Source organism: Penicillium nucicola, assembly GCF_028828085.1.
Source record: "Penicillium nucicola strain IBT 29836 chromosome Unknown utg000003l, whole genome shotgun sequence".
Taxonomy (NCBI): Eukaryota; Fungi; Ascomycota; class Eurotiomycetes; order Eurotiales; family Aspergillaceae; genus Penicillium; species Penicillium nucicola.
Genome location: NW_026643127.1, coordinates 2,210,239 through 2,223,952, shown reverse-complemented (window position 1 = coordinate 2,223,952; position 13,714 = coordinate 2,210,239). Strand labels below are relative to the sequence as shown.

The 13,714-nt window shown below is 49.2% G+C and overlaps 6 protein-coding genes across 6 annotated transcripts; 1 reads left to right on the top strand and 5 right to left on the bottom strand.

Moving 5' to 3' along the window:
• Positions 1-152: 152 nt before the first annotated feature.
• N7511_004389 (uncharacterized protein) lies at positions 153-2,862 on the top strand (the record flags this gene model as incomplete). The annotated part of the gene is made up of 4 exons (XM_057126814.1): positions 153-621; positions 686-1,445; positions 1,501-1,999; positions 2,317-2,862. The coding sequence occupies 4 exons, from the start codon at positions 153-155 to the stop codon at positions 2,860-2,862; spliced, it is 2,274 nt and encodes a 757-aa protein (XP_056985704.1).
• Positions 2,863-3,059: 197 nt separating this feature from the next.
• N7511_004388 (SCO family protein) lies at positions 3,060-4,116 on the bottom strand (the record flags this gene model as incomplete). The annotated part of the gene is made up of 3 exons (XM_057126813.1): positions 3,060-3,181; positions 3,237-3,561; positions 3,640-4,116. The coding sequence occupies 3 exons, from the start codon at positions 4,114-4,116 to the stop codon at positions 3,060-3,062; spliced, it is 924 nt and encodes a 307-aa protein (XP_056985703.1).
• A 439-nt stretch (positions 4,117-4,555) lies between these two features.
• On the bottom strand, positions 4,556-5,773 carry N7511_004387 (FAD-dependent oxidoreductase; the record flags this gene model as incomplete). Its single annotated transcript, XM_057126812.1, has 1 exon — positions 4,556-5,773. The coding sequence occupies one exon, from the start codon at positions 5,771-5,773 to the stop codon at positions 4,556-4,558; it is 1,218 nt and encodes a 405-aa protein (XP_056985702.1).
• Positions 5,774-6,353: 580 nt separating this feature from the next.
• Positions 6,354-7,788, bottom strand: N7511_004386 (putative phosphatidylglycerol specific phospholipase C; the record flags this gene model as incomplete). The annotated part of the gene is made up of 2 exons (XM_057126811.1): positions 6,354-7,160; positions 7,210-7,788. The coding sequence occupies 2 exons, from the start codon at positions 7,786-7,788 to the stop codon at positions 6,354-6,356; spliced, it is 1,386 nt and encodes a 461-aa protein (XP_056985701.1).
• A 625-nt stretch (positions 7,789-8,413) lies between these two features.
• Positions 8,414-9,976, bottom strand: N7511_004385 (uncharacterized protein; the record flags this gene model as incomplete). The annotated part of the gene is made up of 1 exon (XM_057126810.1): positions 8,414-9,976. One exon carries the CDS (start codon positions 9,974-9,976, stop codon positions 8,414-8,416), a length of 1,563 nt encoding a protein of 520 aa, XP_056985700.1.
• Positions 9,977-10,483: 507 nt separating this feature from the next.
• Positions 10,484-12,699, bottom strand: N7511_004384 (Zn(II)2Cys6 transcription factor; the record flags this gene model as incomplete). Its single annotated transcript, XM_057126809.1, has 4 exons — positions 10,484-11,683; positions 11,734-12,195; positions 12,249-12,276; positions 12,353-12,699. 4 exons carry the CDS (start codon positions 12,697-12,699, stop codon positions 10,484-10,486), a joined length of 2,037 nt encoding a protein of 678 aa, XP_056985699.1.
• Positions 12,700-13,714: the final 1,015 nt, after the last annotated feature.

Here is a 13,714-nt window from a genome sequence, read left to right as displayed (position 1 = left end):
ATCGCCCGATTATTCCCCGCTGCCCCGCGGTAGACGTGGGCCAAGCTCCATCTGTCCTCATATATAAATGTTCGCTTGGGTCTTCATTCCATCATCAAACAACTTCCCTGTGCATCTCGGTTCCATCCATATCCGTAACAAAACAATAAACAATGGCACCTGGAAATTCAACCAACCGCGCCTGGTGGAAGGAAAGCTCCGTATACCAAATCTGGCCCGCCTCCTACAAGGACTCCAACAACGATGGCGTCGGCGACATCCCCGGTATCATCTCTAAGCTGGACTACATCAAGAATCTAGCCATAGATATCGTTTGGTTGTGCCCATCTTACAAGTCGCCCCAGGTGGACATGGGATATGATATTTCCGATTACTACAGCATTGCTGATGAATATGGCACTGTTGAAGATGTCGAGAAATTGATTCAAGGGTGTCACCAGCGGGGTTTGAAGCTTCTCATGGATCTGGTTGTCAATCACACCAGCGATCAACATGAATGGTTCAAGCAATCCCGTAGCTCCAAGGACAACGAGTATCGAAACTGGTATGTTTGGAAGCCAGCCAAGTATGACGAGCAGGGAAATCGTCAGCCGCCTAATAACTGGGTATCGCATTTCCAGGGTATGTATCGATTACATTGTTTTTGCTACTTTCGATCGAGACAGCTGCTAATATACGATACTAGGAAGTGCTTGGGAGTGGGATGAACGCACCCAGGAGTACTACCTTCATCTGTACGCAGTGGAACAACCGGATCTGAACTGGGAACACCCACCAGTTCGCCAGGCAGTGCACGATATCATGCGCTTCTGGCTAGACAAAGGCTGCGATGGGTTCCGAATGGACGTGATCAACTTCATCAGCAAGGAGCAGAGCTTTCCCGATGCACCCATCAAAGATCCCCGCACGCCCTGGCAGTGGGGAGATAAATGGTATGCCAACGGCCCACGTCTGCATGAGTACCTACAGGGTCTAGGGAAGATCCTGAAAGAGTATGATGCCTTCAGTGTTGGCGAGATGCCATTCGTTACAGATGAGAAGGAAGTACTCCGAGCAGTCCAATTCGACCGCAATGAGATTAACATGATCTTCAACTTTGAGCATGTCGACATTGACCACGGCAAATATGACAAGTTCGAGCCGGGTAGCTGGAAACTTACCGATCTCAAAGACTTCTTTGAGCGCTGGCAGACTTTCATGTATGACAATGGCGGCTGGAATGCACTCTACTGGGAGAACCATGACCAGCCTCGATCTATCGATCGCTATACCAATGCCGCGGAAGAGCATCGCCTCGTCGCATCGAAGATGTTGGCTACTGCCCTCGCATTGCAGGCTGGTACACCATTTGTATATCAAGGACAAGAAATTGGCACTAGAAATGTGCCAAAGGAATGGGGTATTGAAGAGTACAAGGACATTGACTGTCTAAACCACTGGAACAGGTATATTACCTTGCCACTCTCCACCCACGCTGTTCCTCCACTGACGCTCCCACAGACTTCCCAAATCCGACCCCAAGGTCCTACAGGTCGCACTGCAGGAATATCAAAAGAAGTCCCGTGACAATGGCCGAACTCCCGTACAATGGTCAGCCGCAGAGAACGCAGGATTCACCGGGCCCGGTGTGAAACCTTGGATGTCCGTGAACACAGACTATCCGCGCATCAACGCCGAAGCCCAGGTCAAGGACCCCAACTCGACATACCACTACTGGTCCACGGTGCTGAAGCTGCGCAAGGAGTACCTGGATGTTTTTGTCTATGGTGACTTTACGCTTTTAGATAAACCAAGCCAAGAGATCTTCGCGTATACCCGTCAGTATAATGACCAGAAAGTCTTGGTTTTATGTCATTGGACCGAGAAAATTCTGGAGTGGGACGCTGCTGGCAATGGCATTGCTGGAGTGAAAAAGGTTCTCCTTGATACCTATGAGAGTGCAGATGCCGTTGCGCAGCGCTTCTCTGGCGGAAAATGGGAGCTTCGACCTTATGAGGCAGTTGTTTTGCTTCTGTGAAGCATTTCAAACCAATAGTTGATAGACAGACCATCAATTAGACCGAATCCAATAATCCGGATCCCATAAAAAACCAACTGAAGCGTAAAGCCAGCGCAATTGCAAAGAATGCTAAGTATAAAGTCGACCAAACACTGAAGCCCTCGGCATTCTCCGCACACCGGGCCCTCGTATCCCCGCAGCGATAAGGACATCCCACCATCACCATCACTGTCTTCCTTCCTACCCGTGGACTGTGGACTGTATATCTCCAAAAACTCACACCCTCTCTCTCTCATACACTCAAAAGCCAATGCCAGCAAAATGACAACCAACGATCAACCCCCCTTCCACCACACTTAGACCCAAACACCTACCCACGAACCTGGACAGATACCCCAAAAAACATCCACCTAACCCTAACATACACACCTCTCGACGCAACAACCCAGCTGAACCAAACAGCCTCCCCAGCTGCTGGCGCAAACATCCTTTTCCTAGGAACAACCCGCGACACCTTTGAAGGGCGCCCCGTCAGCCAACTAAGCTACACAGCATATCCACCGCTAGCATTGAAGACGCTAGCGGCGATCGCGGAGGCAGCTGTTGAAGCACATAACCTTGTTGGTGTGAGCATTGCACATCGATTAGGTGTTGTGCCTATTGGAGAGGCTTCTATTTCGATTGCTGTTAGTTCTGGACATCGGGGGGCTGCGTGGAGGGCTGGAGAGGAGATTCTTGAGGCTTGCAAGGAGAAAGCCGAGATCTGGAAGCGAGAGGAGTTTGTTGATGGGGGGATGGAGTGGAGGGATAATGCGGAGAGGGATGGTGAGGGGAGGTTGGTGAAGGGGAATGAGGGGGTATAGGGTTCGTGCTTTCAGATCTGGAGTGGTTTTGAGGGTGATGTGCTAAATTGATTGAATTACAGAATATGCATGAGTTACGAGGACTACTCTTTAGGCCTAAACGAGAAAACGAAACTGATCAAGGATCCGGAGTAGGGTATTCAGATATTCAAATGGCTATATTGTACATAGATACACGATACAGTTTGCAAAAGCGCTTATTCAGTCTTGATCGGTTTGCCCTCGCGCTTCCAGTCGTTGATATGGTCAAGGATGACCTTGGAAGCACTCTCGGGGGTGTCCTGGCGGCCGATACACTCGACAAAGTCATTATCGGGGTCTGTAGAGTTGTTAGCATGTCGAATGGTTTCCACAAGGACTATTCATTGACTTACCCATCAGGTAGAAGTAGATACTGTGGTCCACCAAGTAATCTTCGCCGGGCTTCACGTCCTTGGGTGTACTGAAATACACACGGTATTGCTTGCACACATTCTTGACCTGCTCGTAGGTACCGGTCAAGCCGACGATGCCGGGGTGGAACTCCTTGAGATACTCGCGCAGCACCTCGGGTGTATCACGAACAGGATCGCAGGTAATGAAGACAGGCATGAAGAGCTTTTCGTCCTTGGTGGAAGCCTTGACCTTCTCAATGATCTCGGCCATCTTGTCCAGCTCGTCGGGGCAGATATCGGGGCAGTGAGTAAAGCCGAAGTAGACCTAACAAAGCAATGCAATGTAAGCAACCAAATCAAACTCGAGAATTTCGTTCATGTTTGTTGTTCAGGCGAAACTCACAAAGCTGTATTTCCCCTTCAAATCCTCCGCAGTAAACTCATTCCCATCAAGATCCTTCAATACAAACGGACCACCGACCTTCGGCCGCCCAACACCCTTACTCATCTCTGCCATGCGCTTCCGCTCCAGACGAGCCTTCTCGACCCGGAAGTAAACCATCATGCCAGCACCAGTAAGGACGAAGAGCAGCGCAGCCTTCCACGAGAAGGGACCGGTGTTGTGACGCTGGCGCATCTGGCCCATTGTCGGACCCTTAGAGCTAGCTCTAAAGGCAGATGTGGAGAACTTGTTTTGGGCGGAGATCATGCTGCGCACGCTCTGTTGGCAGCGTGGTCGCTGTTGGGTGTAGGCGCGGCATTGGGATGCGTTGTTTCGGAGGAGAGCGAGGATGCGTTGTGAGGATGCGGGAGTGGCCTCAATTGCAATGTTGCGAGTGGCCCGGCTGAAGAGCCCTGCCATATGCATTGGGGAGGGCATTGTGTTTGTTTGGGAGTGTGATTGGTAAGAGGGTCGGTGGTCTGCGGGCTCGGAATTCGAGAATCTCCAGATCGACACCTGGTTGGGACTAGCGTGTATGCCTGAGGCTCTAGACCCACCTGCTATTCTATCGCGATGTAAATTGTAAGTTACTTTTGGTGTAGAAAGTTAGGCTGTAGTTGTTGATAGAATTTGGCTCTCATTTATCTTATCTCTGATGTATGCTTGGCCTGTGCCATCTAAGTGTAGCATATGATTGAAGCTCTGCTGAGCTCTTCTTCTTACCCGAAGATAATTAATCGTCCAATTTCTTAAAGAAGCTAGATGAAATGATACGAGAACAGGCGCAAGGATTCGGTTACGATCTTGAAGAGACAATCAAAGCTAGCCATTCAACGAATTATTATGTCTCCAACAAGAAACCAACTAGAAAGATTCTCTAAACCCCAGCAGCCTCCTCAAGCCATTCCTCCGCCATTACATCAAAATCCGGACTATAGAGCCACTCTAAATCAAATGGCTGATTATCAATTTCCACATTTCCCAAAGCAGGATCTGAAGGCATTCTCCTCGCATCAATCTGAGCATTAAGCTCCAAAATCCGATCAATACGCGCCTGCCTTCCGCTCTGCCAAATCTTGAGCCCACGCTCCAACTCAAGAGATGTACACCGTGCAAGCATAACCGCAAAAGTATAAACATCCTCAAACGCCTGGTTAATACCCTGTCCCGCCGTAGGCGGAATAGCATGCGCAGCATCACCGAGAATAACAACACGAGAATGCCTCGAAGTCCAAGTATCCAATTTCGGCACCACATAGAAAGGCCACAGATTGATCTTGTCGAGGGGGATATTCGAGACGGCATCTTGAACGACTTGCGGGAAATCTTCCGCTCCCTGTCGGAGGAAGTCGATACACCATTGTTTATCGTTAAGCAGGGAATTCCAGCCCTCGCGATCGAGTTCCGGTGCTCGCTTCTGTTTCCCGATGAAGGCTTCTGATCCATCGGCGAGTTGCAAGGCAATTACGAACGCCCCGTGCTTCGGGTTCATGATTGTGACTGGGAGATTGAATCCCGGTGGGAGATTCAATTGGGAGGCTGGTACGGCGGCTGTTACACCCATGGCATTGGTGAACTTCGGGTCCAGGGCTGGATAGAGATATTTTCGGACTTGGGAATGGATGCCATCGGCGCCGACGAGACATGCTGCTGTGGCGGTGGTTCCGTCGTCGAATTCCCAGGTGACGTTGCTCTCTGTCTCGGCAAGGATTTGGATGAATTTCTTGCCGTAGTGAATTTCTATTCCCGCTTCTTTTGTTGCAGTGAGGAGGGCATCGATTAGTTCGCGGCGATAGATGCGGAGGGCATCGTAGCCGTATTTTTCTTCGCTTCCGAATTCGTAGGAGTCTAATGGAACTGAGGTACGGAAGTAGAGGTTGTTGAAATTGAAGCCGCGGGTTTTGATGTTTTTGTAGATTCCTATGTTGTCGAGGATTCGGAGGGCGTTTGGTGAGAGCATCAGGGCGCCGCCAATGTCTAAGGATGCGGATCTTGATTCGTAGATTTTGCTTGGGATCTTTTGCTTATGGAGAGATAGGGCTAGAGTGAGACCTGAGAGGCCAGCTCCTATGATCGCGACGTGGTTGGAGGTCATTTTATCGAGGTGATGAATATGGGATCCGTGTTGGTAGCTGTTTTGCTCTTATGGCTTGGTTTACCATTCATCGCAGGGGGCCTCTGCTCTTTATATACCCATCTACGTGCCTTCTTGGCTCTATGCTTTGATCCTACAGTTTCGTCGCATGTGTGTGATGTTTCCATAAGCTGAGATGATGGGAGGCCTTACTCCGATCTTTACGGATCCGAAGACCCGGATCCGACGGAGATAACATTGTCCAGAGTAAGCATCTATGTCTGCTTTGCATGTGCTTTTTACTCACTCTTATTATATTAGGCTGCTACTAGCAGGTTCAAATTTGAATAGTAAATCTCAGTGATTATGTTTTTTTACAAATGCTCAGTGTAGGTGCGTACATTGGAAATTTATATTGTGAACGGCTTTGGGGAAAGCATAAGTATCAAACCCACAGCAATGATCACAGAAAGAGGATGCTAAATAAGAAACCACGTATTTTCTTCATATTGACGTTATAATTATGAGCAGTAGACGAAATTTTATTATATCACATCAAACATTCCCTCGTTATCCCCAAAAGAATCATTCACTTGAACACTTAAACAGCATCAGGGAAAACCTGAGGGTTCTTCAGGACGCCAGGGGTGTTGGAGCGAGCCTTAGTACCAATAAGGTGATCAAAGGCAGGGGAGTGCGAGACACGAGGACTCATATCCTCCAAATCCCACAAGTAACCAAGAGTCTTCAAGACAGAGGTGGCACTGTAAGAAGAAGTCTTTCCAGTAACGGGATCGGTACCGTAGTTCTCGACGTGGCCACGGGGAGTATAGGGGGAGACGAGCCAAGTGGGCATACGGCCACCAAGACGATCGAAGTTGAGAGTGTAGGGCTTGCCATCCTTGGCGGTCTCGGTGTAGGTCTTGTCATCGGGGCGGACAGCAAGAGGAGGAGCGATGTGGTCAAAGAATCCACCTGTCTCATCAAAAGTGATGAGGAGGAGGGTCTTGTCCCACTGGGGTCCGGTGCGGACAGCGTCGTAGACCTGCTTCAGGAGGACTTGGCCATAGGAGACGTTGCCGGAGGGGTGCATGGAGTTGGTGTTGAGGCCGCAGCATGACGGGTTGATGTAGGAGAGCTGGGGAAGTTGACCAAGGTAGGCATCTTGGTAGAAGTTCTGCAGGGGCACAACGTTGCTCTTGGCGTTCTGTGCGGTCCAGTTGAAGAACATGGCGTCGGACAGGAAGTCGCCGTTGGTGCCATCGTAGTTGCGCCACGAGATACCCTTCTCGGAGGCGACCTGGAAGATGCTGTTGGTGTCAATGCCAGACACATCGAAGCTCTCATCGTTAGAGCCGTGGCCATCAGTAACACCTGAGACGGCACACAGACGGTTGGGGTTGGTAGGCTGGCTAAGTGTTAGATTTCTTTGCTTGCAAGCCAGGGAGAGTACTTACACCAGGGACACAAGAGTGCCAGTAGTTGAAGGTAGTGAACTCATCAACCAAGTCAACGAGAGTGGGGATCTCGTCCTCGGAGTAGTATCCCATCACCTCATCAGCAGCCCGCTGGGCAGAGATAGCGGGATAGGCAGCCATTTGACGGTTGACAAAGCCCTTCAGGTTGGGAGTCAAGGTACCATTGGCAATAGCGTCGTTATCGGGGTGGTAAGTACCATACATCTCAAAGTTGACACCAGTAACCGAGTGATCAGGGTCATGGAGCACGGAGTCGTAGTCCTTGTACTGGCTGTACCACTTCTTGCTGCTGGTGTCATTGACACTCTCGTAGTTCCAGAAGGGACCGTTGTTGACGACGTTGTCAAGACCAGCCTTCTTCACACCACCCAGGATGTTGTCAAATCCGCGGTTCTCCAGCAGAATCCAGACAACATTCTCAATCTTGTCCTTCATGTTGGCAATCGACTCCTTGGAGCCGGACTTGTATCCGAAGGGCTGGTCGGTGCCCTTGGACACGGCAGCGCCGAGGGCGCTACCGGAGAGACCGAGCAGGGAGATAATAGCGTTGGTCTTCATCTTGCCAAGAAATGAAGTAGACTGGAGAGCTTGACTGAGGTGCGTGCGATGATCATATTCCCGGATAGGAAGAGGCTTTTATATCCCTGCGTAGACAGAACGTGCATGGAAGAAAAGAACTTACCCTGTTTGGGAAGTACATTCTTACATCCTCTTCACGACTAATGAGCGACGAGCATCCTGGCCACATGTTTCGGTGGTCAGCTTTCACGGGTTGATATCTAACTGCATCCCAACCGGACAACGACTAGCGTCAGGAATGGAGATACCTGGCAAGGCCATGTGGACTGCAATGAATCGGAAGATTCCGCTTCGTCTCGATATGCAGATATTCTCAATAACTGAGCGGAGATTGGCGAAAGGAGAAGTGTGCCTGCCGAAGTATAAGCCAAGGTGGATCCATGCAGAGCTTAGCTCCGCAGGCACACCAATCACAGCCGTCGACCGAGTCTTTAATTTCTGCCAAGTCACCAATCACATCCGATCCTTGGCGCATGCCTTTCACTAATGCTTCGACTGCATAAGTCGGGTATCGTCGTGGAGAAGATGCAACACGTGCAGAAGGAATAGGGCTAGAAGTCTATTGCATATTTAAATTGAGTGGAGAAATCCGGATATCATACTTCTACAGGCCCCGGGCAGAGAAGTAATTCTCAAGCTCCGATTCAACAGGGCCCTCAAAGATCCCGGCAATATAATGATCAGGGCGCAGCAAATAAACCGCATTCTTGATAAGCCCCGTCTTGGCACACTGCTCATCCCATTGGAAAACAAAGATCTTAATCGCCCTCCGCTGGGCCCATTCTCCAAGAGACCGCGTCTCCCCGTATACATGGATCTGCCAGCCAATATCGCGTAACGTGGAAAAGTTATCTCCCTGGCTCATTTTGGTCCACGGAAGACGATCCCCAGACTGCACCATCCCAGTTGCACCGTCTTGACTCAGACTGCTACCCCGATAGTTGCAAATGAGCTGCGATCCACCGCGGAAGATCTGAGTCCGGGCATGTTCGAATTTCACTGCGAGCGGTAAAAGATAAGGAATGAGCCAGTTCCGAAGGATGTGTGGGAATATTCCCTTCGATGTCAGTGTGGTGAAACCCGCATCGGTGGATGTAACAATCTTCAAAGCAAAGGCGCGACGTTCGGAATCGTACGATCCCAGCAGCTGGTGCTTAGCTTCATCATCCATTTCCTTTTTCAAGACAGTTGCCAATTTCCATGCCAAATTGATCGCATCCATGATACCAGTATTCATGCCCTGACCCCCAACCGGACTGTGAATATGAGCCGCATCACCGACAAGGAAAGCTCGATTCTTCCGGAACTTCTCAGCAACGCGGTGGTGGCTGCGGTAAGTAGAGAACCAATTAACCTTTTCAATCTCCAGATCCATAGCCTCTTCAATCTGAGGCTGAACATCATCAAAGGTAATCTTGTGCTCTTCCTCAGCTAATGCATGGTGTTGAGTCTCATCACTGCTGTCCGGAATTGTAACCCCAACAAGTCGAACATGCCCTTCCTTATTATAAGGAACAATCAAATTGAAAGTATCATTCGAGACCATCAAATGCCCCTCCCCATTAGCAAGAGTCTGATCCCGACTTTCAACATCGGCGATATAAAAAAGCGGCTTATATGTCTCCCCCTCGTACTTGGCCCCAATTGCATGTCGAACAACAGAATGCGCACCATCACAGCCGACAATATAAGACGCATCAAACGTCTCCGAGATACCTTCAGCATCCCTGAAAAGTGTCGCTGTAATGTTAGACCCATGGTCCACAAAGCCAAGCAACTTCACCCGTCGCTCAACAAAGATCCCAAGATCATTGAGTCTTTTCTCAAGCATGCGTTCATGTTCATCTTGTGGAACTGTTAGCATGAACGGGTAGGGCGTCAGCTCGTCGCCGAAGTCACCCAGTGGAATGTGAGCTTTGTGTCGTTTGTGGACCCAGAGGTTTGTTGCGGGCAATTTGTATCCTATTTCTAGGAGGTTGTCGGCAAGGTCGAGCTGGCGATATAGTTCTATGATTCGGGCGTGCACGACTAGTGCGCGTGAGTTCTTTGCGGGTGCGCCTGCTTGGTCGATTATGCGAGTTTTTATTCCCTGTTTGTGTAGCCAGAGGGCGAGGACAAGGCCTGTTGGGCCTGCGCCTGTGATCAGGACTTCTGTTTTGGGTTTCATGTTTTGTTTGAGTGGTTTTTGTTGTGGAAGATGTGGTTGTATATGTGGTTGGAGGTGATGGAAATGGCTTTATAGATGGATGGTTTCAAGGCTATATTTGTTGGATGCTTGGAATGAAGATTTTGAGTTGACAAGAAGGGTAGATAGAAACCTTTTTATATAACATTCCTCAGACTCGTACATCATCATCCATCATCAGATGTCTTGTGGACAACAAGAAATTGTTACTGCTCGGCCTTATAGTCGCCGACCCCGAGCCTCCTCAGCCCCCACGCGATCAGGGCGCCACCGATCGGGTTGGTCTAATTTGAGCAATCCACCGGGCTTAGGGAGAAATAAGTTCCTCAGAATACAGAATGCGGAATTATATTATTTGAATATGAACTTGAGAAATACACATTTGATACTCCGTGAAATGATCCCCATGAAAGGCGAGCCTTAAGGTCAATTCTCGTACCACAATAGATGCCAAATGCCCCGATACTCCTACAATGCAAATTTAGACATCTATATCGCATCATCGGTCAGACTAGCTGGGAACTGATTGAGTAGAGTATCCCACTCATTCCAATCAATGGGGCTGTCGCCAAGTAAGAACTCGAAACCGTCAGCCGGGTCAAACCGTTCCGTCGCAAAATCGTGTTCGGGCTGGTCTTGTGATGCCCCATTCTCGACAGCCTCGATATCTTCAACAGGTTGTGACTGTGACTCATAGGTACCGGCACCCTTTGCGCTGGCTAGCAATGTTACAACAATTGTCGGACAAGGCGTTGGAGTATGATGATGTTGGTTACAGTCATCGATGTACGCCCGCCAAGCCTTTACAATCAAGTTTTGGATCGCTCTGTGAAGAGGTGTTTGGATGTCCTTGCTTTCTCGAAGATTGCGAGAGTATACGTTGCCTATCAGATGCCAGACTTTGCTTTTCTCCTCGCGGCTGCGTCGGTGTCGCATATCTGAGAGCAGTAGGATGATAGCATCCCAGGGTATATGATTTACCATGTGCCAGGAATACTTCCGTACAGCAGAACATGTTTGCGCGGAGTCGGCATGCTCTGTCATCTTGAGAGCATGTTCAAACATGATATCTTTCTCGGACTGGGAAATGCGACTCGGATCCGAGTATTGGCGGGGATGATGTGCCATGAGTCGGGTATAGTGTATAGCCGAACTTGCCATCATGGAAGTAGCAATATGCAGAGGAATAGATTTATCACAATGGCGGAGGAATTTATCTTCCATGTGTGTCTCGAGCTCATCGATCGCTCTATCCTTCTCATCAAGGGTCAGTGAGGAGGCAGTGAGAAAAGACCACGGACTAGTGTTAGATCCGTCAGTTTCGTTTGACCAGCGATGAAGCCATTTCCCAAATGCACTTCGAGCCAGGCAGAATATCATTTCTGTGGGCCCTTCCTTTTCATATGCTGGTTCTGTCATGCAAGGATCAAGATCGCTATCGTTTGCGTTCATCGGTGGCTGTACGTCGATCGCTCCTGGGAGGGGCGTTGAAGCCACACCGCAGAATTGCGCAGAGGTAGCGTCTATGATCATGAGTTGGAACCAGATGCGGCGACGTATCTCGGTATCAAATACTGAGATGCCATGACTGGATCCATCCCGGTGAATGCCAATGCGCTGCGCAATCCGCGTTGCGATACCGCATAGAGTCCAGATGGTATGTGGATCGGAAAAGGAACGCATGCATAGCTATGGAGATATTAGTGCTAGATTGAGAAGTAAAAGACCGCATCACATACTAGATAAAGCATAAATGCTTGAAGAACCATCGAGCTCGAGGTTCGAAGGAGCGACGCATTTTGGAATGCTAATTGAGCTCCTCGTCTGCACTTTGATAGAAGGGTCCTTTTACTTTCCCCGAATGATTTTTCCACATCTGCTGCTTGTAAAGACACCAATGCAATGCAATAAATGGAGAACAGAAGTGCCTCTAGATCTTTGCTTATGTTTGGAAGATCACTCATTGCCTCCAGAATTTGTTGCTGCACGGTTGGAGCATGAATAATCTTAGTAAGAGGATTCACATTCTCGAGAAATGCCTGCCACAGCTTGAAGATGTGCAAGGGACTCGGATGCAATTCTGTCAGACTTTCCCTAGTCGCAGAAGTCGACAGTAATATTATGTCGTCGTCAAAATTCTGGACAGAGCCATCGACGGCGCTATCTGATACATCACCCAATACATCTGCTGCATCTGGAAGCTAGACAACTTGTCAGGTTCGATATCAGTGGAAGTTCCCAGGAGTCCAATTACCTCATTGCTCACACTTGTCCATAGATTGCTGGACACATGTCATAGGTTAGATAAGCGTCGAACCAGATGCATCTGTAGACATTGGTACCACCTGGGCAACTTACGTGTCCAGATAGACAGAATTGCCATCTTTCAAGATCATCCTCCCAGATCCACTTTTCTTCGTCTGGCCACTTGGACCTCGGTTCGGGATGGAAGAGCCATTACCGTCGGGCTCCATACGTCTAAGAGATTTCCCGCGTCCCTGAGACACGCTCGCGGTGTCCCGCTTGCGACGGCGAGGAGGGGGTGGAGCCCGGTAGATGCATTCCACATCCGCTTTGGCGCAATTCGAGCAGGGGTCTTTTCGGTCGCACTTGACCTTGCGGTTGTGGCAAACCACACATGAGTTAGATGTGGACAATTTGGACGGCGAATGTGCGCTCTGCTTCAAGGGGTCGGGGCCAGCCATCACTATCACACTATCACTGCAGTAGAACCCTTGGAGCAGTATCGCTCGAGACGTGCAACATTGAATGAGTTAGACCTCTAGATGTATGAAGCCCTCCTACCGATGAACCCTGATGAATATGACGCCGTAGCTGTACAGCCCTGAAGAGTCCAAGACCAGTCGTTGTGATGCGGAAACTTCCGCGATTGGGTTCTGCCTGAAATAGCAGGTGTCATGCCCACCATGCCCACCATACTGTACCCACCATAGTCATCATTCCAATTTCGCTTGTTTCAAGTTTGATTAATCGGCTCTTTATTCATGGTTTACACTTGGCAAAATCCATACTTGTGTGTTTAAAGTTCTGGTTTGGACACTTTCCAGGGCTATTTGATCTCATGACTACGCCTCCATTTCTGGGCATAGAGAATACGAGCACCCCCAGCAGGTTTTTTCTCCACACAATTGTCCGCCATCTTTTATTTAATATATCAAAGCAATCCGGAGAAAGCTGTCAGGCAATTCCTGGGGTGATTCAATCATGCCTCATTTCCTCGAGCGAGTCCGAACAGTCCTCCGGAGAAGCAAACGGAGCTCCATATCTGCGGGATCCAAGGAATCAATATGGAAAAGACTTCCATCCCACGTCTTTGTGGCGATCGCAGCATCATGCAGTTTAAAAGATATTGGCTCCTTGTCTCTAACCAGTCATTTACTACACGATCGGGTCGCAAAATTGGAATTTGCCATTGCATGGGCATACATTCAAGTTCGCAAGCATAAGGGCGACCATGACCAATGGGTCTATGGGGGCCTGTCGCCTGGAGATGATATTCACTTCATCTCCGAGCTTTTCCCTCCACCACCGCCAGAATACAGCACTGGTATGGATCATGATAACGCGGGTTATTCTCTTGGATATCTTGGTGATTTGCATCGTTGTTGGAAAACATGTCTCCGGCTATCTTACCATTTAGCGGATCATGTGGTTGAGCATCATCTAGAAACTGATCCATTAGCCAAGCCCTTGTGGGCA